This window comes from Simochromis diagramma, unplaced genomic scaffold, assembly GCF_900408965.1.
Source record: "Simochromis diagramma unplaced genomic scaffold, fSimDia1.1 OVJJ01000321.1, whole genome shotgun sequence".
In the NCBI taxonomy this organism is placed as follows: domain Eukaryota; kingdom Metazoa; phylum Chordata; class Actinopteri; order Cichliformes; family Cichlidae; genus Simochromis; species Simochromis diagramma.
Window position 1 is genome coordinate 7,766,981 of NW_024386772.1, and position 26,470 is coordinate 7,793,450.

At 40.2% G+C, this 26,470-nt stretch overlaps 1 protein-coding gene across 2 annotated transcripts; it reads right to left on the bottom strand.

The window, feature by feature from the left end:
* Positions 1-977: 977 nt before the first annotated feature.
* On the bottom strand, positions 978-26,438 carry ttyh3a (tweety family member 3a). 2 transcript variants are annotated; one of them, XM_040046361.1, is made up of 16 exons: positions 26,098-26,438; positions 25,503-25,725; positions 22,729-22,898; positions 20,037-20,148; positions 19,663-19,883; positions 17,022-17,117; positions 16,342-16,414; positions 15,398-15,473; positions 11,277-11,332; positions 10,565-10,657; positions 9,735-9,827; positions 8,892-9,028; positions 7,461-7,634; positions 6,958-7,033; positions 5,408-5,509; positions 978-3,113 (listed from the first exon to the last, which is right to left on the bottom strand). In XM_040046361.1, exons 2-15 carry the CDS (start codon positions 25,626-25,628, stop codon positions 5,429-5,431), a joined length of 1,584 nt encoding a protein of 527 aa, XP_039902295.1. In that variant the 5' UTR covers positions 25,629-25,725; positions 26,098-26,438; the 3' UTR covers positions 978-3,113; positions 5,408-5,428. The 2 variants fall into 2 exon arrangements, with proteins under 2 accessions (XP_039902295.1, XP_039902304.1); XM_040046370.1 differs by lacking the exon at positions 5,408-5,509 and having other exon boundaries at positions 26,098-26,436.
* Between the last annotated feature and the right edge of the window lie 32 nt (positions 26,439-26,470).

The window sequence follows — 26,470 nt, forward strand, 5'->3', positions numbered from 1 at the left end:
CTAAATGGAGCTGGAGTGGTCAGCTTTTCCATAGCCTTAGTGGCACAGACCGAAAGGCTCTGTCCTTCCTAGTCTTTAGTCTTGTACAAGGGACGGCCAAGAGATTTTGAGCTTGAGGTATGGCGTGATATCCTACTGGAAGATGGGTGCACTGTCGTGATGCAGGCATAGTCACGACCAGCAACAATACTCAGGTTAAGCAGTTCTCAACTGATGTTAAGGAGCCCAAAGTACACAAAGAAGTATCACCCAAATCATTACACCACCACCAGCCTGAACTGTTGATACAAGGCTGGATGGATCCATACTTTGTTTACTTCAATTTCCGACCCTGCCATCCAAATGTCACAGAAGAAATAAAGACTCATCAGACCAGCAATATTTTCCAGTCTTTTATTGTTCTAGTTTGGTGAGCTTGTGCAAATTGTAGGCTCAGTTTCCTACCTGGTGTGATCCTCTGCTGCTGTAATCTTCTGCTTCAAGGTTACATATGTTGAGTGTTCAGAGAGTGCATAACTCAGTTGCACTCTCAACCTTAGTTGTAATAAGTTACTGTTGCCTCCTATCAGCTTTAAGTAGTCTGACTTTTCTTCTCTGATCTCTGGCATCAAGAAGGAATTTGGTGAACTGCTGTTCACTGGATATTTTCTCAGTTTCAAACTATTCTCTCTAAACGTTAGAGATGGTCGTGTGAGAAAATCTTGTATGTTAATCTATAAGATTATCAGACCATGCAACAGTCTGTTAAGTCACCGTTCTTCCCCATTCTGAAGCTTGGTTTGTACTTCAGCAGATCGTCTTGACCGTATCTGCGTGCCTAAATGCATTGAGTCGCTGCCATGTAACTGGCTGATTAAATATTTGAGCAGTTGAACAGTTGTCTCTAAGAACTACAGTGAAGTTTTGCTGCTACCTACTGGATGTCAGGAGGGATTTTCTGTCTCAACAGCACAAAGAAGTGCGATGACCTATTGCACTACATTTAAGGTTTCTTTAATTTTGAAACACAGCATTCAAGCTCAAGACGACCACAGTGTTTACAAAAAAAGTTACATCTACAGTGATTTTTTTTCCTCCACAAAAATTTTAATGAAAAATTTAAGTCTATTTACCATATTCACATTAATGAAGTAACACACGGTGCTTCTACAAATCTAAACTAAAAACAATAAACTAGCAAACCCAATAGAAAAAAAGTTGTTTAAAAATGTAGAAATTAAAGAAATTAAAATGCCAATTTCAATATTTTTTCTTCATTTTGTAATAGTTTATAACCAGTATAATAGCATTGCATTACAAAACAACAAAGAGTATGACTATCTAAAGGAGAAAAACTGCATCAGTGTAATAACATTTAACAGAATATAGGTGGTTCGAACCAGTCAGGCTCATTTTCTCAGACTTTAAGTAAAGAGATTAAAAAAACAAAACAGTAAGGGTTGTGCTTAACTTGTTGGCACAGTCTCAACATCACCTCTTGTACTGATCACGAAGCACATCTAAGAAGCGAGCTGAGGAAGCAGAAGTACAAACATCTCACTGCACGTTGCAAAGTTTGTCATGCTTCAACAGGAAACGTAGCAAAGAATTTTCAGATTGTACAGAGAGCACAGTTGTTGCAATCCCTTCACAGCATCCACTCACCCGTAACAGTTTTTGATTATAAATGCTAAAACACATTTGAGAAACACTGCACTGCCTATGCATGAAGCTTCTCCTGAAATTTCTGTTGAGATATGCATATTTTCTTTTTACATACACATGTGGATTAAGAGAGTTAGTCACTGGGAGGAGGAAGCCGTTTCATTTTGCAGGGAAGGGTATCATCGGATATAGATGTGTGTGGACAAGTCCCAGTTTTGCTAAGGGAGCACATGATTTTATTTAACAGGAACATGGTTAATGCATACTATCCTGAAGTGTGTAAGGGGAAAGAAAATAAAAAGGAATATAAAAAGAAATCTCACACACTCCCCTGCTTCACCATCTTTCTCTCTCTCTATATATAGATAGTTAAAAGTGTCTGCTTTTTTACTGCTTCCAGTAGTATATAAAAGAAAAATTAATCATCTCACTAAGTGCTGCTTCCCTACAACACAGTTCATCTTTGTCCAATCCAAATTATGAGCCACAATCACAGCTTCACACAGTCCTGGCTGTGTAACAGGGGCTCAACACAGTCTGAAAACAAACAAAAAATAAAACACGCACACTCCACAGGAAATAACAGGGTCTCGGAAGGAAGAAGAAAATAAAGTTCTCTTTCAAAGGACTATAAGACGTGCAATACTGCAGGAAAGCGGTTTCCAGAAATCAGGTTTAAGACAAAAATGCAACAGCATGCCAGTGCCAGAGAAATCCAAGTGTGTGGTGCATGTGTCACGTGTACACATTAAAAATAACAATACCTTGTACTTTTAAGCCAGTAAGCAGAAAGCAGTGCTGAGGAACTGAGAAAAAAAAAGTTTTCTTTTTTCCTGTATGTTATGCTTTAGAGGAGACAAAAAAAATACATGAACTAAAAAAAAAAAAAAGTTTGTATGAATGTGCAATGTATTCCTCTCTGAGTATGGTACAGTACTTTACAAATCAAAACAACCAGTAGTAATCAATGTTAGTCTATGAGCATTTCCAGAGTCCTTGACACAGCAATGCTTGTTAGATGTGACTGGTACGTGTCATGGTGCATTCATAAAGACAAAAAAAGAAAAGAAAGATTCAAAGTCAGCCCTGGCACCATCATGTCAGAGTTAATTTCCCAGCACCAATGATGATTCGTGCAGTAGTAAACGTAAGCCGAGGAGATGTAGATAAGTTCCTGCACTCATAACTCATGAGATGAGATTTGATGGATGTCCCAAAGCTCTGCTTCAACCAGCCAGCGAAAGCACATTTGGTTTCATATATTAAGTCAAGTCAGGCAGCAAGAAGCAAGAGACTGAGAGAAAAATTATCTATGGGGAAAAAAAAAAGATGATGGAGGGGCTTTCTGAGTGACTTCAGTGGCATCAGTGCTGCAGACCAGATGAGCCTGTCGGGGTCTAATGCGCTGGAGTGTTGTTGGGATCTGGTCGACTGTTGGCGAGGTACTTTGCCCGCATGCTGGAGGTGTACTGTGAAGAAAAACAATAAAGAAAAAAGAAAAAGACAATTCACATCATGGTTTCACTTTTTTCCAGGTACCACTCCTCAAAAATACTTGAAACCACATTCTGTGTAGGATTCAAAAGGCAGATTTTTACCCTTACAAAAAAAAGAAATAAATAAAAAGAAAAGGTAAGCAGCAGCAGAAAAACAAACAGACATACAAAATACATACATGTACAACAGCTACAGAGTACACAGACATCAGACTAGAAAGAGCTGGACGCAATTTAGGATCATTTTGACCCTCTTATCCTGCCAGACTTCGTGCTCGCTTGCAGGGCCAAACATTCATATAGATTTAGGATACAGCCATGCGTTCTTTGAATACAGGTGATGCAAACACAAAGGCTGCATTTCACACTCCTGTCGAAACACTTGGTTGGCACTTTGTCAGATTTTGAGATCAACCCTCAGAGCCGTCCAGACAGCCTGCTGATATGAAAGCCAAGTATTTCCAACAATATGGGCTGAAACATCAACACTTACCATGCACGTTTAAGTAAAATATTCAACATTAGAAGGGCTGTAACCGTAGGCTGTATGCTAAAGAGGGACAAAGCCGCTGTGACGTTACCCATCAGTTATTTAAGTCCTGCTATAAAGCTTGGCTGAGCATTTTCACTGTTCTTTTTTTAAACTAGATGTGATAAAATGGACAGATGTGACTGTGTAACTGACAGATACCACACCTTACACCCCCCATTCAGCAGTGATTTATTAATTAATAGGTAGCCACGCCCTGAAACATGCAATGCTGGATTCTTTCTTTTGCCTATAATGGTGATTATAATTTGCACAACGTAAGACTTAAAAAGTGTCTGAGATAATTAACTCATCAGGATATGAGTCACAGATCAAAAAGGAGAAGAGGTCAGTTTTACTAAGGACTTCTATACTGCTGGACTCCGACATTTGCTCTCGGCTCCAGACTTTTTTCGGGTAAAGTAACTGCCCCCTTCTGGCTATTAGAAAGAATGCAGGGTTTAAACACTTGTGCACTGGGCTCACTTTTAAGACTTTAAAGCTATCTGCAGGTTTTATACGCAATCTATGGCTGTAATTGTCTGTCCATCCATTCTCTTCCACTTATCCAATTCAGGGGGCTGGTGGGGATGGAGCCTATCCCAGCTACAACAGGGCTAAAGGCAGGATACACTCTGGACAGGTCAGATGGTGGGATTCAAACCCAGGACCTTCTTGCTGTTAGGGAACAGTGTCAATCACCATGGCGATAATAATTTAGGTTAAGTTTACAATTTTATTGTTTTTTTGTTTTATTTTTTTGCAAAAAGGATTAGAATTCTAAAAATAAGTTATGAAATGTGATTTAATCTTTCCAGTTTTACTGAACAGTTTAAAATCTTCTAGGCTGGGGAAAGTTATTAAGGCTGAACTGTCTGTAAACATTGTCAGCACCCTGCAGTTTTCTTACTAGCTTGTCTCAATGTTTCGAGTCCAGAAACAAAATAAAAATAAATAAATTAAAAACAAATATCAGTATTTTCATATTTTTTCCCCACGATGCATTTCTTCTCAATGCAAGAACTCAGGCAATGCTGGATTCAGTTCAGAACACCGTCATTACTTTCTCATCCACATTGTCATAAATACTTACAGAGACTAACAAGCACAGGTGTTAACTATTCGTTTACATACTCAGTAACCACTGTAGTGATAATGGTGGTGCTTGAGAATGTAAAGAAATGATGGATGAATTTGTTTTTATCATCAAATGTAGTGTCAGTGAGGAAAATGTTAGAAAATAGAAAGACACTAAAGGTCATACCAAAGTCAGTACCTTTAAGTGATATGTCCCTGCTTTACACGCCAGTAAACAATCCTAAAAGACTTTAAAATGTCTACTTGTAACTCCCATGAGATCACCCTCAAAGCCAAGAATCAAGACAAAGCACATCCACATTATCACTGAAATGGTTTAATGGACTTTTAATTTAATGTTGACTGTTGTTGACTCATAGATCATGGTGTGCCTTAAGGCAGAGTTACAGCTTCCTCCCAATATATCAGAGTTGCAGGGGGTAAATGGACATGCAGCCTGGGGCCACAGGAAACAAACATCAGGTGAGACACCAGGTAGGACATTTAGCAAGAGTCGGGAGAGAGGGGGAGTGAGGGTGAGGGGTCCATTAGATCTGGTGGGTCCTAAATAAAGGGTGAGTAGAGCTGGGAGCTGGGAGTTTGGGAAGTGGTACAGGGGAGGAACAGGCCAGCAGGGGGAGGAAGCGGGCATGTTTAGTACCTGTTAGCATAGCAGATGAGGTTACCAAAACGATCTTGAACTCTCCGAAGGCTTTAACTGCCAGCAGTGACCGCTGTTACTGTCCGCAGCAGTCAAATACAACTGTATGGATCCGCAGAAGCAAAAACAAAAACGACAAGAAGAGAGTATATAGAGAAGATACACAAAGCAGTGTCGAGGTCCAGACAGACACACAGACACCGGGGAGAGCAGGAAATCTGGTGATGTTCAGGCCAGGTATACGCAGAAGGGAAAGACGAGGTTGCCTCGTGATACAAACCAACACCATTTTAATAACTCTTCGGCATCAAAACACATGCACTGGGATTTATAGCATTGTGTTATGCCATTTGTTTACATTATGTTTACTCAATGAATTTATGATCACCAATAAAAGCAACGCGCTATGGACAGTATGCAGGATGTTTCTCCTCTCTGTAACTGTTCAAGTGACACACAGAAAACACTGGTGACAGCATGGCACTTCCATTAGCTATGGTAGTTTTTCTTTTAAGGGTTGTGAAGAAACTATACCCTGGACAGGTTCGAAACTTCAGCGAGGCAGAGAAACATTCACGCACACATCCACATCTGTGGGAAATTTAAAGTTCCCTATTAAGGCACCTTTTGTATTTTTAAATTGTGGGAGAAAGCTGGAGCTTCAAGAAGGAGAAAGCAAGAGTTCTGTCGCCCCTTCTTTTAACAAGATCAAGTACAGCACAGCACTGCTAAAGCTGGGAGAGACTGATTAAGACTCAGAAGGGTGGATCCTTAAAAAAAAAACAAAAAAAACAAAACAAAACAAAAAAAAACCCAAATCAAAACAAAAACAAAACAGTTCCCAGAGACTCATCTCTATAAGGCTTATACTAACAAATGAGCTTTTGTTTTTTGGCACGGCAACTTTCACAGCATAAAGTTTCCAAAAATCTTTTAAGGAAGTCAGGAACTAAATCTGGTGGGTTCTGGTGAATTTACTGGGGTTTTCCATGACTAACACGGAAACCACAGCTTCTTCAACGATTCACAAAACAAAGAAGTGATTAGAGCTTTTACGTAGTAATACTAAAGATATGGGTACTTTTTCTTATAACAAGAAATTTGAATAGGTTCTCTGTTCAAATACATTAAAAGAAAAATGTGTGTAAACAACCTAAGGGCAGAGGCAGGGGGTGATAACGAGAAAGGAAAGCGAGTTAAGCAGAGAAAGCGAACAATCTCCCGATAGTTTCATGGTGCCAATGCCGTTAAGCAAAGATAAACATCCATCAAACAGTCAGTGCATCATGTGCAGTGGAGACAGATGCTCTGAAGTTCTCTGTCTCTCCTTCCACCTTTTTATGTCCGCTTACCATTAATTAATTAAACTCCAAGGAAGCATCAAAGTCACACGGCAGTATATAGACACCACCTGTCTAGTTAGCTTCATTCAACATGTCTCTTAAAATAAAGTTAACAGTTTCTAGTTTAGTTCTTCAGTTTTTCCTCTGGTGTAAAGGTCCAGACTGAATACTTTTATGAGGTGCTTTGACAGGAAAAACAACACTTACCGAAGGTGGAGGAGACTCTCGTCCTATCAGTGGTGTGTTTTCACAGCGAGAATTAGGGAAGTTGGCATTCTGAGCCCTGAAGTGGAAAAAACACGATTGGATCAAACTCAGTGACCACACAACTACAGTGTCAGTACTCACAAACAGATTTGTAGATTTGAAACCATACACTATGAGCATGAAAATCTCCAAGTAAATTATAGCGATAAAAATCATCATTCCCTCCTCAAGTTTCCCAAAATGTGTGCATTATTCAGGAGGCAGACGGCTTTGATTTTCACAGGCATCACAGCTGGAGAACACCAGCTGCATCTGCTGCACATAACATGGCTTGCTATAGGAGTAGAGCTCTGTCTGGGGACAGATAAATTTGCTCCTGAATACACAAGGAATCTAATGTCAGCCTCACTGTGCATAATCTGGGCTGTCTTGTAAAAATATATCATCCACCCCTCTTGCCTTTAATGTGGTTTTCCCTTTAAATTTCACCAGTAATGTCTTACATGTACTCTGTGACGGGTGCGTTGCTGACGGTGTGGGCTGCAGCAGGGATGGAGGTCTCGCTACCATAGCTGCTACCACAGCTGTACAGGCTCGGCATGTGAACCCGGTACAAATTATCATGGTTCTGCCTCCCTCCATGGCTCAGAGACTCGTCCTCACTCTCCTCCTCGCTCCTGCAAAACACCACACAACAATATAAAACCACCACCAGGGGGACCCCGTGTCCCATCTCACTGATAACAAAAGAACATAAAGACGCCACGTGGTCACGTTTTTCATTAGTCTGAGTCACATTCTGATTCAATTTCATCTCTGCTTCGGGAGGAGACAATAAGATAAGGTCTCTGCTTTTTGAAGCAAAGAAGATGACTCAATTAATTGGCCCTGCTCCTTCAAAGAGCCCTACTTTTGCATGTGATTTTTAACAGACCAAGAAAAAAAAAATTACTTCTGCAAGAACAATGGGATTCTATTTGCTTCTTTTCAAACATGGAAGCTCAGTAGTGTATGAGATAACATTAACCGATTAAACATGGCCTGTCAAAACAGAGCAACAATAACGCTGGCAACATGGAGCCTGTCTCCCTCTAGTGTTCCCACAGGCTGATTTCATGCATTTTTAATCCATGACATCATGGAATCTCATTCAGAGCACTTCACAATACAATCACTTGATTCTACATGGTCAGGAAAACTGTGCTAATAACTTACTGACAACACTAATGCACTGGAAATGCTAAACTTCGATACTAAAAGCACATCTTGATAATGACCTGCCATTTCAAGCTGTTAAGTAATTAGCTGCATTATTACAGCAATAAAATAAAACAAGCTTGGCAGGGAAACTGAGAAAAACAGACTGGTAGCATGTAATCGCTTGCTTTATAACAGGAAGCTCTAGCTGAGATCAAACTGATGAACATGCCCCCCCCCAATGGTAAGTTAATTATATGGAGCAGCTGAGCTGAGCCTGAGAAACCACATTCCTGTTAGCAAACCATATCTGCTGTTAATAAGAGAGAAATCAGAATGATTTCACCCCACCCCTGCAAAAAAACCAAAAAAAACGTAGTGAGATTGCACATTTGATGGGGGTTTAACAGGAAGTAATCTATTTGAGGATGCAGCTAGAGCCTCCTGGACCTGTCCCAGTAGTGAACAAAGACCAGTCTTTCAAGCACAGACAAACGCAAGTCTTACAGAAAAACAATCATGTTTCTCTGCCCATGTAATTTCTTTGTAATGTAAAAACAAGTGGCTACAAAAACATGCAACAAATTCATGATTAATTAATGGGCTTTTCCTCTTGAATTATTTCTCACTGTGTATAAAGTCCTCAATATAAACCTAGCTTAAAAGCTTTTGCACCACTTTACAAGGTCTTTCTGAGGAGGACTGTGCAAACTGTATGAGGTCAATGAAAGTCGTACCGCTTGCCTCTCCAGGTGTGCGGCACACTGCACACAATGGAGCTGAACATGAGAGCAGTGACGAAGGAGAAGAGCACGAGGTAGATGAGACCCTCAAGTCCATCATAACAAAGTCCCGTCATGGCCTGGACGTAGTCCTGTAACAAGCACAGGTGTTCATTTTAGTTTTTGGAAGATTTAAATAGGTTCAAACTGTTTTGTTTATTTATTTTTTGATAAACATAAGGGGAAAAGGGCAAAATAGAAGAGAAGAAGTTAAAAAGGGGTCTTTAACATGCGTCTGCTTTGACTTCTTGTTTAAACTAGGTCAAACAAATGAGATCACAGTTGGCAAACTAGAGGGGAGCAGAGTAGGTTTTCATCTTTTCATCGTGACTGAAAAGTTTTGACTATATGCACTGCAGGAAAAAAAATATTTGTATTCTGCTAAAGTCTCTCTCTTTACATAAAATAATTGTGTTGCTAGCCAAGGAACTCTTTGAGAGAGACGAGAGCAGATAGCACCGAGAAAAGTGCTTCACTTGCACATGTGCACTTGGAATTTGGAAGCCACTGAGGGACAATCTTCCAAAGCACAGACATAGCCAAGTACTTGTCATTCAGCCAGCTTCATAAATGGTACACAGCCAGCATCAGTTGGACAAGAACTTGCATACAGGAAAGGAAACATTATTTATGATGGCAGGTGTAGTCAACTGCACAGGCATAAAAGACGGGCTGCTTTATACAACTAAGCTGCACTACAAGGATGTCAGTACAAATCAAGTCCGCCGGCCCTTTTTCAATCAGACAACGAGCAACCCCACAGTTAACAGTGTCTCAGTTTGTAACTCTTCTACTCACCATGTGCAGGCTGCGACAGTCCACCAATGCAGTGAGCTGATGTAGGCTGATCTCTGTGGTGTTCAGTATCCTCTGGATCTCTTCCAAGCGTCCCTGTAAATTAGCGATGGGAAACTCAAAATGTGCACTGTTGAAAAATGGCTCAATGGCTTGAAACCACAAAAAAAAGTGGAACAAAGTAAAAATCAGAGCAGTTCTCATTGTTTACCTGAAAACACACTACACAGTAAGTTTCCTCATCCTGTCTGTTAATAGTTTAAACACTTGACAATGGAGAATGAGATAATGTGATTATTCAATCCACATTTATGAGGGATTTGTCTCGCTTCACTATACAGCAGTACAAAGGAGCCAGAGCTGAAAAAGCAGATTATAATGTATGATACATTTTAATGGACAGTTCCCTTTTTCCCTCTAGTTCTTTTTTTTTTTTTTTTTTAAGATCTGGCAGAAAATGTCTGATTGCCAGATAAAAAAAAACAAGTGTTTCCGTCACCTCAGCAAATTTCACTGTGTGGGTATGTGAAGTGAAATATGCCTCCCTCTGTTCCCCATGTCAGCTCTCCTTTAGGCCTCTGTCAACACAGAGTAAGGACCACCCCTGGACAATAGCATAGTGTTGTATTGACAAGGGCCACTGAAAGCCTAATGCACATAATGCAGGTCCCAGGTGGGCTGTCAGCAGGCCTTTATGTGGACAGGTGCACTTCACTTCTCTGCAGGCCGCACAGGTCCCATTCACTTGTATGTTGTGTCATCACAAACCGTTAGAGATACCATGTAATGTGGGACTACAAGTAAAGGGTAATTTATTGGTGTAGGAAACATACCTTGGTTTGTATATACTCTCTGGTGGCAGATCGAAGCAGTTCAAACACATCATCCTGCATTTCCACTAATGCTTTGTGGCTCCCGGAAAGCCTCTGAAAAGAAAAAAAGACTGAATATTGTAGCAGTCCAGCATATTTCAAAAGTATTTCCATTTTTTAAATCAGTGCCAGAGGCTTTCAGTGGCTGTCTCCTTTTGTAGTCAAGCTGATGTCTTGTGAAATCACGCTGAGTTTATAGAGCTTCAAGGCTTATATAATGTATATATAGCGCTTCGTTCTCTATACACAAGGACTAACAATAGATGCCTAGCTTTAGCTGCACTCAAAACTTCTAATTTATTCATGGAGCTTGAGAAATTAAATGTAGGGACTCCATTAAAGAAAACCGCAGTTTCACAGTAACTGTAACTTCTGTACAACATCTCTCATGCCCAACACCCTTTGAAGCAGCCCCACACTATCGCCATGGACGTACAGGAAGTGCTGCTCTGCATCAGCTTTCCTGCTGGCATAATGAAATGTATTGTACTACTGCATGGAAAAAAATTGCTTTGAGGCAGTGGGAGTGGCCCATGGTGCTTACTTGCATTCCTCCTAATAACAAGGTCATACATCATGCAGAAAATATGTCTGTTGAGATTTTAGCATTATGAGCCTAAAATGGTTTGTTTTAACATGCACAAAGATGGATCTAATAACACATGTAACAAACCTGCTGGAAGGGATTGCTCTGCTCCAAACTGCAACTAAGGTAGTACTGAAGGGTTTCTGCAAGAAAAAACAGAACACATATGAACATGTTGGCAGAGCCACAAGAAGTTACATGTAGGGCTGCGGCTAGTCTTTATGACGACATAACTTGAAAGCGGTTTTAACTGCCAAATATGTGAACTTTTAAGTTTCCTCAGGATGTTTGTTCTATTCAACTGCAAAGAGGTTAACAACATTTGTTAGCTTATCATATGGCAAATGTGGCAGCTTTTTCAGCTGCTCCCTTAAGGCCAGATGCCCTTCCTGACGCAACTGTTCCAGGGATATGCGTTTGAACCAGGAATCTTTCATGTGCACTTGTTCAGTTTGCTCATGTATGAAAACAGACATGTTGCTTATTTATTATGTATTAATATTATTCTTTTTATCCTGATTGCATTACTGTTATATTCATTATTCTTCTTTGTCTTTTATACAATGAATATCTAGCCTGCAACGTAATTAATTACAGGCACCGTTAGCTTCACTGTTTGATAAACACTTTTTTATAAAAACAGATATGACAACACATTCCACTTAACTCAAAATGCACTAAAAATTAGAGCAAAATATATTCACAAACAACCTGCACATAACCTATGAAAGGAAATCCTTGCTTTCATAGGTTGAGACAAATTAAGACGCTTAAAAAACCCTACCATCAAATAGAGGATTAATCAGCTACAAATCTATTTAAATTAAAAGATACCACTAGCAGCTAAAAAACTGCTATATCACTGTCAGATTTTGTAATATGGTCCAAATGTCTTGCACATCACAATAAGCTGACCTTAAAGGGGAACTAGTAAGCTAATGTCAAGGACCATATATTATTCTTGTAGTCTAGCAATATAGCTCTGCATGATTTACAGTTCAAAAACAAATGTGCATTTATGCAATACTGGGCCTTAGCGCGTTATATCAGTTCATCCATTGTGTGAAAGTAGTTATTAAAGCTCCTGCCCCTTTAAAGGTTTTTTGTGTTTAGCTTTCTTGCACAGGAGATCTGTAAAACTTCTGTGCTCACAACTTGTGCCGACTGCTTGCAATGACCATGTTAAGGATATCCCTCCCCTTTGACGTCAAGCCGAAAATAGACAAGTGCTAGAAACAGCACAATTAGAGCAGCAGGAAGCCTGAGCTTTTGACTCATGAGTTTATTTGTGCAAATTTGACCTTCGGTCTTAAAAACATAGCCATGTTTGAGAATCTACTTTTTCATTGGGAAACATACAACAACAACAACAACAACAAATTACTAACATAAAAAGTCAACTTACTACTAGTACAAGTCGGAGTCCAGGAACATTAAGTACACAGAGGTATTCAGCTGCTAACTTTGTGTGTCGGCCTTTTAGCACTAGCCAGGCAATGCAGCAGGTTTCTGAATGTTTATTGTGAACCCCAGAGTTCAACAATCAAATTTTATTTATGCAATTTCAATTTGCAACAACGGCCTCAAGGCTTTACCAAGCCTAAAGATCCTACAATGTTAAATACTAAAAGAAAAAAAAAAAAGAAAAAAGAGAGGGCTCAATCTCAATAAATAGCTGTGTAAAGGTGGGCATCAGATTCTCTGCATGGTTATCAGTACAAGTTACCACTTTCAAAACATGAGATACTGTCAAAAAGTACTGATTATAACTACTGCAGGACAAGACAGCTATGGCTTTTTTCTATATTTCTCATTCTTGCATCACTGTGCTTCGTCTTCACAGAGTCACTGGTTCAGACATTAAGGTTCAAGGCCAAAATATACTATGTTACTGTCTAGTTTTGAGTCATTGAATGCTGCCTTGTAAGACACTGATGGCTACTGTAACTATGAACAAGTTAATCATGAGCTTTGAGGTTAAATGGAAATGTGTTTTTCTCCTAACGCAGCAACACTTGAACAATCAGCACTACACAGCCAAAGAGAGACTTAGGATTAAGCCTTTACTGCAAACAGCTTCAGGAAAACAACACCTCTAGAGTCATTGTTAAATTACAACATGACCATACTTGCAACTGCTTGCAGTACACCATGAGCCAAAGAAGACTAATTAATTTTTCAGACTTTCGCTTGCTATTACCGGCCACTTCAGTTAGGTTAAAAATCACAGAACTGAGAAGGAGTGGATGAGAAATGCTTTTGCGTGAGAGCGTGACTCAGAAGCGGTGGAATACAGAAACGTCCACGGATAGAGGCAGTAAGAACACCACCAACCTGACACATGGTGTTAGTGACATCCAAACTCACTGCTGTGTCAGGAGCCTTTCCCACACAGCTGAGCATGAGAAGCGAATTTCCGGCATTTAAAAGTACATATCAGCAAGCTTCTGTTGGTCCAGCTCTCACAACTACACCCACACATTTATATCAGGAGGAGCAGATTTCCTGAAGTCTGTGGATGAACTACGGATGCCTCATCATGGGGTTGGGATCAGTTTTTGTGTCACTTGGTATCAGAACATAGTTAAATGATGACTCAGTTATGGCTTTCATGATCAAATAAATATAACGGACAGGAAGTGGGTTTATATAATTTTCATAGTATTATGCCATTTCCCCGTGTAGAAGAATTTGTTTTGCTCATAACTCTGTGAGGATCCCTCAAAAGAAAGGACAACAAACACGTATTGTTCGGTATTATGATTAGAGCCAGTGAGCCATGCCATCAAGATAGCTTTGGCATCCAGTCACTGCACTAGGTTAGATTTTTAGTAGTCAGAACAAATGAATGAGTTGCACTGTGAGTATTCCCAAACACTAGGATGTGTTGAAAACCAGATGTCATATAGACTAAATAAGCAAATGTTCACAAGGAACCAACTTCCTCCAAACACAGAGGGATCAAACGCACAAATGCAGCTGTTTTGAGCATTTATGGAGTTTCTGGAGTTCAAGCCTGCTCAGAGTTGCAGCTCATCTTTGTCACTGTTGCCACTATTTGTGTTGAAAACAAACCATCATAATAATAGAGAAAAACCGGCTGCAGCAGAACAAAATGCAGCCTAAATTTCTCTCTGATAAAATGCCTAACAACCACACAACGAGAAAGCACACGCATGAAAAATAACATTGAGTGTTGTTGAAATGATGCTACCACAACCACTGAGGGGAGAAAAGCAATAAATCCAGTGCTGTAATAACACTTTGTGGTATCCAGAGATTTGTCTAGTCCAATTTCATGAAGGCAAAAGCTGTAAGGGAGAAAAAGACAAACACAAGAACAGAGTCTGGACTTACAGCAGTTTTTTTCCCCCCACTTAATACTGTAATAGCAATATACTTACTGCCTCATCACAGTAATAATAAGTGAGTTCCTTTTTCCTGCTAAATAGTTAGCATGTGTTTAAGAGAAAAAAAGCAAAACTGAAAACCCCCACACTGCATAAATTAGCCCTAGGGTAAAATAAAGCGTTAAAGCTGCAGCATTATACAGTTCAGTGCATACAGTGAGCCAGTGCTCATTGTTCAGATTAACCATACAACGGAGCATGTAGAGCTAATGTCCTGGTTTCTGCCCAAAGCATGGCAATCTCCATGTTTAAGAGATTAGAAGAAGATATATTTTGTTAAGCTGATGTCAAATAAGGGATTTTAAGCAGAAATAGGAGCACCAAAATCCTTGGTGGCGCTTATAACGTGTGATTATGGGTCTTATTTCAGAGACACATTATCTTTTTCCCCCCTTCCAAGGACTGAAGGAGGATGCAGGAAATATACTGCGCCCCGGATACTGTGCTCCTTGGTTCTTATCTTCCTCATGCAAATCCAAGGCACTATTTTCCATCTTACATGAGTCCCATCATGAGACAGATGGGGCAATTACTAAAATCAGACAGTTTGAGAGCTGTCTGTAGTGGTTTTTAAAAAGCAGCCCCTTGTCCTTCTGCCCCCAATGCAGATGTGGTAGTAGTACTTGGAACCTGCTATGGTCTATGGGGAAGAGCAAGGATGACCCTTCAGAACAATGAGACCTCAGTGCAGCACAACAAAGCATTCAGATCCTGTTCTCTGCCCTTTCAAAATTCAGTTATTTTGAAGAACTTACTGAATCTTTACCACATAATGATCTTTATAAGAGGAGCTCATACCTTTATTGATGACTTGATACTGCTTTGTCACTTCAGTGACATACGTATCAGGAGATGCACAAAAGTCACTGGTGGTCTAGAAAAACAACACAAATTAGACTTATAAATGAACAGGACTCAGTTGGTGACATTTGCATTCAAATGCAGTCAAACGCCATCACAGGCATGATTGCAAATGAATCATCATCTTTGATGAACTGATTGCAGCTTTAAAAAACAAAAAAACAAAACAATAAACAAACCAAAAAATAAACACTTCATGTCGCTGGCTCCCTCAATCTCTGCTGAGAGCAATCAAACAAAATTAATTAAATAAATAAATAAAAATAAGCACATTTAGGTGTGAACAGCTTGATTCATCTGCAGGGGAGGAAATCCTCCACAGGGATATTTAATTTGCATAAATAAAGATTAATGTTCATCAACATTTTTCAACCTCCTGGAAAATTCATTTAAAATGCCTCTTTAAATTATGTAATACAAAACAATATAAACAAAATATATGGATTTATTTTTTTAACCTGAGTGAAGCAGCCAGTTTTATCACTTTCTGCTTCTGGGAGCACAAATTGCAATATTACCCCCATAGTGCATAATAACCAGTTATTTTTCCTTCTAATCACACATCTTAATCAATATCATTAGTCTTAAGGATTTCTGTAATAAGTACTTATAACTAATATAACTATAACTAACTATAACTAATTTACAGGTGATTTATTTTTCTAACTTAGTAAAAGGAGTTTCAGTAGAAATAAACAGGTCTTGTGTAGCATAGTACTTCTCATAGGCACTGCTATTTTCATGACTATTTAGTGTATTACTCCTTATATCTTGACTCATGAACTCTACTAGTTAAATGAAATAAAACTCTGCTCTGCAGCCACAGGCTGCCCACAAAAACTGTTTTCCCAACAGGATCATGCAGTGATGCAGAAACTTACAGCAGAGACAGCAAACTCCAGCCCCAGGGAGACCCAGCTGATTACCAGAGCCACTACACCAAATAGGCACACCCTGGGGAGAGAAAGGAAGTGAGAAGTATATTTAACCAGCAGCAGCTTTCATGTGCAAAAACAACTTAATCCACTGAAGAAAGAAAGATATTTAAGATAGAAAATTTGACAATTTATTCAACACACAAAGATCTGCAGATCAATCTTAAAGAATAGCATCAGCTGCAAAGGCAGAAGGATAGAAGAGGAAAGCAAAGGAAATCACCAACATACATACATGGATAGATTACATAAGCAACTAAAATCAGATGCAGCTAAACAACAATACTGAACAATATTGAGTGATCCAAAAAGAACACAGGATATCCAATATCAAGAACTGATACTGAGAGTCTGTGTTATTATGTGCAAAGATAGTACATAACAAAATAAACGCAAACCTGTCAGGCCAAAAATGTCACTTGTGTCAACAGCAGTTATCAAAAATACTGATCTGATCATGATGCGATGCTCCCGTGAAATTAGTTTTAAAAGGGCCGAAATTTCAAACAAACTTTTTTGTATGAACTGAACAGTAATGAAGAAGTGGTTTCATGTATGGTAACCGCCACTCAGCTAAATCATTTCCCAGGTCACAAGAGTTTCCCCTTGAATCTTGTGAGACTCACGCTATGAGTGTTCCTTTGGAGTTGCGAATGAGGCCAAACAGCACCAGAAGGCAGATGAGGACATCGAACAGAAGCAGGGTTATGTAGCCCAGCCACCTGTGAAGACACATGTCATTAACAACAAATGGTCAAAGCAGCACAGCTAACCATCTCTCAGTAAAGAAGTAATTCTCTTAACATCAGTCGCAATGATTTCAGCTTATCCTGTGTATTATAGGTATGCCTCCTGAAAGGTTTGTTACACTTGAACATGAAACCTAAAAAAATAAAGAAATGAGAACCTGAAAATAACTGAGGTTAAGTCATACTTGTTTTGGGGCAACTTGTAAGTGACATGTCATAAGTAACCCAGAGGGCAACCCTGGTGTGTGAGAATTAAAGTTACCAGCGAATATTTATACTCATTTACTGAAAAGGATGTCAAAGGAGGGTTAGGGGCCAGATGGAAGAGCGAATTAGAAAAGCCCTCTGATGACCCCCAAAATAAATGAATAAATAAATATCAAGGGACCAGTTCACCATGCATCTGGTGGCTGGGCAGAGCAGCCCAAAGTAGCTATAGGGGTCAACTCGCCTGTGGGTTCAAAGCCTTAAGGACTTGATGGTAGTCAGGTGCAGAAGCCCTAGCGGTTTCACCTCTGGCTTTCAAAAACTGGCTTTTGGTACCACTGAATGTCACATTTCTGGTGGAGAAGGAGTCTGAGGTGGTGAGTGGGATAATTGCATTAGATATCCCGAGCTTAATGGACAGCTCAGGCTACGAAACCAGTTTCCTGGAGTGGGGGATGAACTTCCATCAGGTCCACTCAGGAGTTGTCTAGGTGAGTGGTGGTGGGCAGGAGTGGGTATATTTGTAATCTCCTCGTTCAGTACCTCCCTGCATGTTCAGGTGAAAGAGTGAGTCATCGATACTGGGGAACTTTAATGCTAACATGGGAAATGACAGTGCAACCTGGTTGGATTTGAACGGTCTGCCCACTGTGAACTTGTGTGGTGTTCTGTTTTTAGACTTCTGTGCCAACTACAGTTAGTGCACAATGAACACCATCTACAAGCATAAGTGTTTTTAAGTGTTTCAAAGTTTGATCATCAAATGATCAGATGCAGCCGTATAACTTGGACACTTGGGTGTAGAAAGGAGCTGAGCTGTGGTGCTGGCACAGACATCAGAGTTGAAGGGAGCTGTTGGAAGAGTCCTGTTGGACTTGGTTATCCTGTTTGACTCCAGAGACAGCTGAGAGATATTGGTAGCTCAAGCAAAGTGCAGCTCTGGCAGTAGCTGAAGCAATAGCTCACGTCCAAGGAGTTCAATGAGACTATGGAACAACTCATAGGAGGAAGTGGTGCTCTACTCTAAATTGCCCCATTGCTCTAAATGCAATGGGGATTGGGGAGGATTTCCTTAATACCGCTGACATGCCTTCCATAGTAGAAGCAGAGTCCGGGGGTGACTCATCTCTCGCAGGAGAGGAGGTCACTGTAGTTAAACATCTTCTGGGTGGCTAGGTGAATGAGGTTTGCCCTGCATTTCTTAAAACTCTGGATATTATGGGGCTGTCCACAACAGCTTTCCACAATGTTTTCTGCAATACTGATTAGAGGTCTGCAGCAGTGCCTGTGGATTGGCTGACTGAGGACGGGACTTCTACTTGCATATACAAAAGGGTGGCTTGGCTCTCCCTTAGAGATAAGGCGAGTAGCTTGGTCATTTGGGTGTGACTCAGAGTAGAGCCACTACTCCTCCACAAATGAAGTGGTTTGGGAATTTGATTAAGCCCCAGGCAAGACCCAAGATTGGAAACCGTGTCCACCTGTTTAAACTGAAAGATGTGGCTGGGAAGAGCGAGGCTAATAAGCCTTTTTAGGCTGCTGTCCCTGCAACTTGGATAAGATAAGATACTAAAAGAGCACAATTTAAACAAAAATATATGCTTGTAGCTAGGTGGTAGCATTCCTTTTCTTCCCTGTAACTATTAAATCACATCTTTCGAATGCATGTAAGAGCAAGTATTATGGGAAAGGGTTTATTGTTAACAGACTGTGAACCTATTCTTCAAGGATATAATTGGTATATTTAACTGACACCACAATTCCAGGGTATTTTTCCTCTCTCACTCACAGTTGTCCTTTGGGGGTGCTGCAGATATCAGCATAACTGATCCACATATAGTAAAGGCAAGGAGTCTCTGTAACCTTATTTGACAGAAATCAGTACATTCAGCTGGTTTTTCTGACTATGTGATAAACAAGGATATATTTTATGCATGAGAAAATTAAACACTGCTTTAATTTTCTAGCAGAGAAATGTAGTCCAGGCTTGCAATTTTTAAGCACGTCAGCTACCTAATTATGGGCTGAATAATTTAAAGACATTCCTGCTTGCTTGTACCTACCATTGCATCCTGCTATCTTGAATCACTTAAGACATTTTAATACAGAAATACATCCAACACAGCAGCACTGTCTAACTAGGAAAAAACTAACTAAATTTCAATGAAATATAAATGCTGTAATAAGCACCAGTAAAACAGTTCAATTTTTTTCTGCATCATTTTAATAAAATAGATGTAGCATGAGATAATTAGCCTGCTGTTATACCACTGCAAAAAGTGGTGCTTTGGCTCCACTGTCCCAGTCTTACCTGTACCAGTCAAAAAGCTCAATCTTGCCAGCAAACTCATCCAGGGAGATGTTGGAGTTTTCCCAGAAGGGAATCTCCACCATCTGTCTGACCAGCTCATCCAGCTGGCCCTGCAGCTTTTGGATGATGGACAGGTAGTCTGCATGCTGTGCATACTGCCCCTCAAGCTGTTGCAGATTGTCATCAACTGTCTGGTTCAGTGAGGAAGTACTGTCATAGACCTAGAGCCAAAACAGGGCCAAACAAGGCCATGATAAGAGTTCAGACAAGAAAAGCGGGGCTCACTACACAGCTCTAATGAAACTGGGGTTGCTTGTGGCAGCAAAGCGATTAATTATTAAACCTCTTGGTATAATTTGTGAACTGTGTCTTACCAACTTCTGCACTCCAGTGATCGTGCGGTTAGCATGGCGGAGAGAATACGTCATTCGATTCACTCCATCACAAGTCTCGCCGTTCCCATAGAAACCGACGGCAATACCAGCGCTGAAGGGAGACAAAAGGAAGGGAGGGGACACAGGGTGGTGAGGAGGAGGGATTAGCTAAAAAAGACACAGAGAGGAGACAGAGAAGAGAGCAAGCCAGGGGGACAGCTAGCCAGGGAGCGAGGCGTGTGAACTCTACATTAACCCTGTCGGTTCAGACCCCAGTCAACAGGCTCCTTTGAGCTTCTGCAGAAAGACTCCATACAGAACCATGGAAACACAGAGGAATGGACCAGCTATGCCCCAAGCCCCACACTATGACTGACAAAGGCTGTACTGAGGCAGGAGGTCTGCTCCCATTAGCACAGGCAGGCCTCAAGCTGCAGAAAAACAGCTCTCTCTAATGCATGAGCAACAGTTTCCGAAGGCACATCGATGGCACAAACAGTTTCACATTTATTAAAATCCTAATATCATTGAAAACATACAGAATTAACTATATTTACAATAAAACTGTTTGGTATATTCTAATATTTCAGTGATAAAATATCAACTCCAATTCTGCACAATAATAAAGATTTAGCTCTGACATCAGTTCCTGCATTGCAGCTGTGGACATTTTGGAAGCACTTATGCTATGACATTCATCCTATAAACAGATTGTATCAGATGAAATGATTATGAATGAACCATTGTGGGTTAAAAGTGTTCAGCCAACAGCACTCAGTAGATCAGAAGGTTTTCCCTTTTCCTGGAGTGCTGCTAATCTCTTCCTCTCACACTCTGCAGTGTGATAAAGGTAAATAGGAGCAGCTTCACAGTACAAAACAAACTAAACTCCCTGGTGAGATGTGACCCTGTGGAAACTATACTATTCATAAAAAGAAAAAAAAAAGTGAGAAGATAATCCCTTTATTTTTAAGTGATGCAGTTTCTTGTGCAATGATACTGTGATGCTGAGCGTGGACCCACTGTCAAAGAACAAAAGCAAAGCAAAACAGAAATGTCAGATCTCTCCAACTTTTTTTTTCCCCCCCTGCTCAGCATTTATGCGTGGGTACAAGCGCGCACACAGATACGGTGATTGTAATGCAGTTCTTGTACTCATCAGGTCCCCAAGCTCTATGTGCTACTCTGAATCAAATGTGATGGCTCTCTTGCGGCCCATCAACAGGAGGAGGAAAACAGGAAACAAATTCAGTTTCCAAGGACAAAAACTGTGTCCAGATGGTACAATTCTCACACTATGCACTTAAAAAAAAGAATAATGTAAAACCTAAAAGTACATAATGCTCATATACTGTACATCCTCCTCTTTACAAATTCCTGTCACACTGTTTATTCCCATCAGCACAGTTGTGGTGGCAACAATCCAACATACACAGGAATGCAACAGTTTTTAAATTATTCTGTATACAATGGTATGTGGAGGCTTTCAGTGTGGGTGTGAGTGATGTACTGCCTTAGATGGTTCAGGAAGACATTAGCAACAATACAGAAACCACTGAATGAAACTAGGTGACTTGTAGCAACAAAAGCGAAACAGCTGTTAGTACTGCAAAGTAGGCAGGCCAGTAATTAGACTTTCATCAACTCTGTGACAAGCAATTGATGGGACTATCAACTGGAGGAAAGGATACTGCTGATTGACATTAGATCAGGTTGTAAATACATTAGAGATTTACCTATGCAGCCAGACCCTGACATTTCCACTAATTAATAACCATCAGATACAAAGTCTGGGCTTTATTTCGATGTGGTTATTTTCCAACATCGTAAGCACTTTCATCCAATTTTGCAAACTTAATATGATAATACCACCGGGAACCAATAAACTATAAAACTGCACAAATTTAGGTATTTATTGAATTCATCCCTATGAACTATGTCACAAAGGACTGCTTGTCTCAGCACGGCTCAACCCACTCTGAATCTGTAGCAGCTGACCACATTATTTGCATATTCAGCTAATAATGGCTTTAGATTGGTTTACTGCCCTTTACCAATGCTTCAAAGGCTTTATCTCTGGCTATGCAAATGCAAAGCAACCAGTACCAAAAAAAAACAACAAAACAACAAAAAGACAAATCTTAATGCCGAGTGCAGTACCTCCATTATGATTTGCTCCAAGCAAACTTCTATAACACTTCATACTGTTAATCATACTCTAAAACAAAATCAAATCATAAACCATGTGTTATCTGAAAAAGCTATCATTGATTGAATTATTTCATTTTATCATTGGGCTCCTCATAACTCCGTATAACAATTTGCTCAACCAAAATTGGTTTACAAAACACTATTACAAAACAAGAAGAACAAGAGTAGCGCCATGAGTTACAAGCGCTAAATAAACAGTCACACTTGCCATGTTTTCCAAGCTTTAGAAACAAAGAAGGAAATTCATAAACACCAAAATGATCAAACATCCATTTCATTATAACATAATCAGAAAAACCAAAACATTTCTGGATTTTTTTGGAGTCATTTCAGTAGATTCATCCTTTGCCAACTTCTGTGTTTGGGGATCTGACATCATGGACTGAACCATTGCCAGTGTTTAGGCTGTCTGTATTGTTCAAGAGTAATATGTTATCACCAACACTGTTTATCACCACTGCAGTCCCATGTTAATACTCACCTACAGACAAGCGTTGCAATAATGACACACCAAGCTGTGCAGCAACAGTCGGCGTTGGGCTGCTCCTCGTTTTTTTTCCGCCGGCAGCACAGCCAAATGGAATAGAAGAGCAGGAAGAGGAGGTCCAGAGCCAGACAGGCAAGCGCCACACCTCCCAGTAACAGGATTGACTGGTAAAAAGAAGAATGGAGTTATGGAAAACGTCATAGCTGTTACTGGATTCTCCTCAACAACAACAACAACTGGGATAAAATGCTTTTAAAGTGTCCCACAATGGAAATGCACACAACTTCAAGTATGTTGCTATCTTATCTGAGTGCTATTTTACACCCAGTCTAAACAGTGGTGTGTGCTTCAATGTTAAATAGAAACATGAAGACAAAATAGTCTGTTGACTGATTTGCAAACTGAAAGACTTAACTGAGAACTTGATCTCAGACACAACTGCAAAGAGCAGCAAAAACCGCAAGAATGTATAATGATGTACAATGTGATAGTCAAACCTCTCTCCACTAACTGTAGCTCTTCGTATGTAGGTCAGACAGAGGGCCTATGTGTTCACTGCATGCTCCTGAGGATTCATTGCTGGGGCAGATTTCCATCCACTTTTGTTTTTGTGAAAAACCCAGTGTTGTTCTACTCGTTCAGTTTCCCCAACAAAGCATCGCAGTGAATGACACGCCCTAGTGACCTGTGCAAAGCAGCGAGTGAACACAGCCAGCATTTGACTACTCCCCGTGTTCCCAGTGATATACACAAATAATGCCATGCCTCATCCATGCTGCTCTGCATACTTCAACCAGGAGGAAAGACTGTGATCATAATGAGGATTAATTTTGGTGCATCACATCTTTACCATCTGGGCAAGATGTAAGAATGACATACTCAAAAGTTGAATCACCTAGATGCAGCCTGAGCCCCATTAATGTCTCAGCCATCTGGATGAGTCAAGAATGTCCCTGAAGCTTGAGAGGGAGCATTGCACTGGCAATAATTAGCAGCCTGTAATTAAAGTCAGTCAATAATTATGGTTTGTAAGCTGTCCCAATGATAACACCTTTTATGTGCAGCACTTGTCATGAGAAAAATTGAGAAAAGGAACATATAGCAGATAACAGCTGGATTACCCTTTAATTAGTCTTGTTAAAAGCAACAGGGATCTGTTGCTTTTAAAGAGATATTGTTCACACTGAACTTCCTGAACAGCTGTTATCCAGTAGGGGTGTAACATTTCGCAAACTGGGACCAAAGGAATTCTTTTTTTCTCAAGTTGTGGCATGAAGTGAAATATAGTTTTTGAGAGCTGTTATTCTTTTGTTATATCCATCAACTCCTACCAGGATAGCTGCTGTGAAAAGCTGTGAACTTTATACTCCTTAAAATGCTCACTTGCTCCAAACTAAAATCTAATCGCACCATTAAAATCAATGTTTAACTAAAGGAATTTGATAGCAGGTAACATGTTAGTTCGAACAGGGAAATAATCAGAAGTGAAAGTGTAAACATCCTTTTAACTGTATAAGATCTGGACCATGACCGTGAATTGCAGACACATGTCTGGAACACGCCTTCCTCGTTTCAGAGGAATCGTGATTCACTTCTCGATTTTCTGAATCTTCTTCCTTGGTAAAAGGGAAACGGGGTTAGATCTTGATGCATCTCTTAAAGTTAACTCACGTCTGTAGATTTTTACACTTGTTTTCAAAATGCTCCTCTACATTAGTCTGCCTGCTCTTAGTAATCACTGACCCAGAGCTTTATTAAAAACCACAAAAGTACTCAGGATTTGGTAATGACGCGCTTTCTAACACCAACAGCATAAAGAACATACATAAAAAGAGGAATTTAAGTCTGTCGTCATAATTATAATTATTATCAAACCTTTTTGCAGATCTCTCTTTATTAAAACCTAAATAAAAACAATTACTTATCAGACTAGCTGTACCAGTTTCCACACAATTAAGGACTGCAAAGTGTTACCTGGATCTAACAACATGGCTTTCACAGATGATAAACACCATCTTTGTTGAACATAAATTCAAAAAGAAAGCAATGCATTGTTCATGGCAATTCAAATGTATTTATTGATTAAAGGACAATAGAACTAATGGGTCTGAAGAAGGGAATAACCACCTAGAGCTGGGTACCTATAATGAACATAACAAGTTGCAGAGACTCTCCAAAACTCTCACTTTATGTGACCTAAATGTAGAAGATTCTATTTAATATTAATCACATGAACAAACGCCCTGCTTTCCCTTCCCCCCAGAGTCTAAACTACTCATTAGACTGTGCAGAATCCTCCTTAACCCCTGCTCTCAGTTTAACCTCCCCGATGTGAGTCTGTTAGAATAAATATATTTTTCCTTTGGGTACTCCAGAGTCTTAATGCCCCCCATGTGGTGTAACAAATACTGACCATGATAAGATTACAGGGAAAATAAGACATAAGGAAGTGGTTGCTTAGGTCAGCTTATGTGGCCTGGATTACACTATACATTGCCAGCTGGTTAGTGTCTGGAAAGCTACACACACAGATGGTGTCAGGGATCAAAAGGTGGAGAGAACGATCAGCTGCCACCAATACAACTAATAATATTAAATGACAACCTTACAGGAAAGAAAACAAAAAACAGACTGTAGCCCAGCATGCCCAAACATGCTACAATTGCGAAATGGAGGTTCGGGATTTTATCAAACTGATACCGAAACAAGCACTTGATAATATCACAGCCCCAAGTGCGAGTCTAGGAACTTGCAGGGTATTATTTTACCTGTTGATACGTCCAGTCTTCTGGTCTGAAGTCACTGCTCGTTTGCTCGAACCTTAAGTTGAAATGTGGAAGTCTGTGCAGCAGGTTCACCCACCATGGTGGAGTGTAGCTAACCACCGCTGCCATGGGGAGCAAATGTCAATGAGATCCACGGACAGCGGGCTGGAGAGAGGGGATGCTTCAAAGTGTAAACACGGAGGGGAATCCACCTCATACAGTCAATCTGTAGCCGGGGTGGATGACAAAAACACATGCAGTAATGTTTAAGTGTTTTCTTCACTCTGACAATCATAAACATTGCATTCATTTATTTTTTTACCTACGTATAAAATCCTAAATGCTTTCATTACATATTAATACGAGCCCGGACAAAACAACAGCTCGCTAACTTCACAAACACTGATGCAGCTAGCACTCAGCTAACCTTAACTACTCGATGTAAACCTCAGTCATGCTAGTTACTTTCTGTCAACTTAACTATCTCTGGCGTTGTGTGACAGTTGGGACTTTGCTCTAATGTTAGCTGTAATCTCTCAAGCACAGAAGTCCATTTAAAATCACATAAAATCTTCGTTTTTTTAAGAGCTACTTATACCCGTAAAGTAGGTTAGCCAGCGTTAAGTCTGCTAACGTTAGCCGGTTTAGCTGCTAGTTAGTTGAGTCCGCTGAGAGTCGAGGAGGAATCAGAAGAACCAGTCTCTTTTGTTTCACTTGGCATTCTCCTCTGCGGTTTATTGCATCCTGCCTTGCTCATTTGGTAGTTCCTCATTTCATCTCTCGCAGTCTTATCCCACCGCAACGACTCAAACTACCGAGCGAGATCTCCAACCAGTTATCGTTCGTGCGGGAGGCTGGAGCCAACCCAACTCGGCGACTGTTCACGACATTCACCCAGCTGGCAGCCAACCCAGCCCCGGCCCGCAAAAAGTAGCCCAACACCGTCGATATGTTTTAAAAAATAAAACATG

What these genes read in the sequence shown, in the direction of transcription:
- ttyh3a (XM_040046361.1), bottom strand. Translation starts at nt 25,628, where the DNA reads ATGGCAGCGGTGGTTAGCTACACTCCACCATGGTGGGTGAACCTGCTG. An exon ending in GTATCAAGTCATCAATAAAG is followed by an intron (nt 11,333 to 15,397) that starts GTATGAGCTCCT and finishes TTTTTCTTGCAG; the next exon opens with AAACCCTTCAGTACTACCTT. An exon ending in GAGAGTCTCCTCCACCTTCG is followed by an intron (nt 5,510 to 6,957) that starts GTAAGTGTTGTT and finishes GGATCCATACAG; the next exon opens with TTGTATTTGACTGCTGCGGA.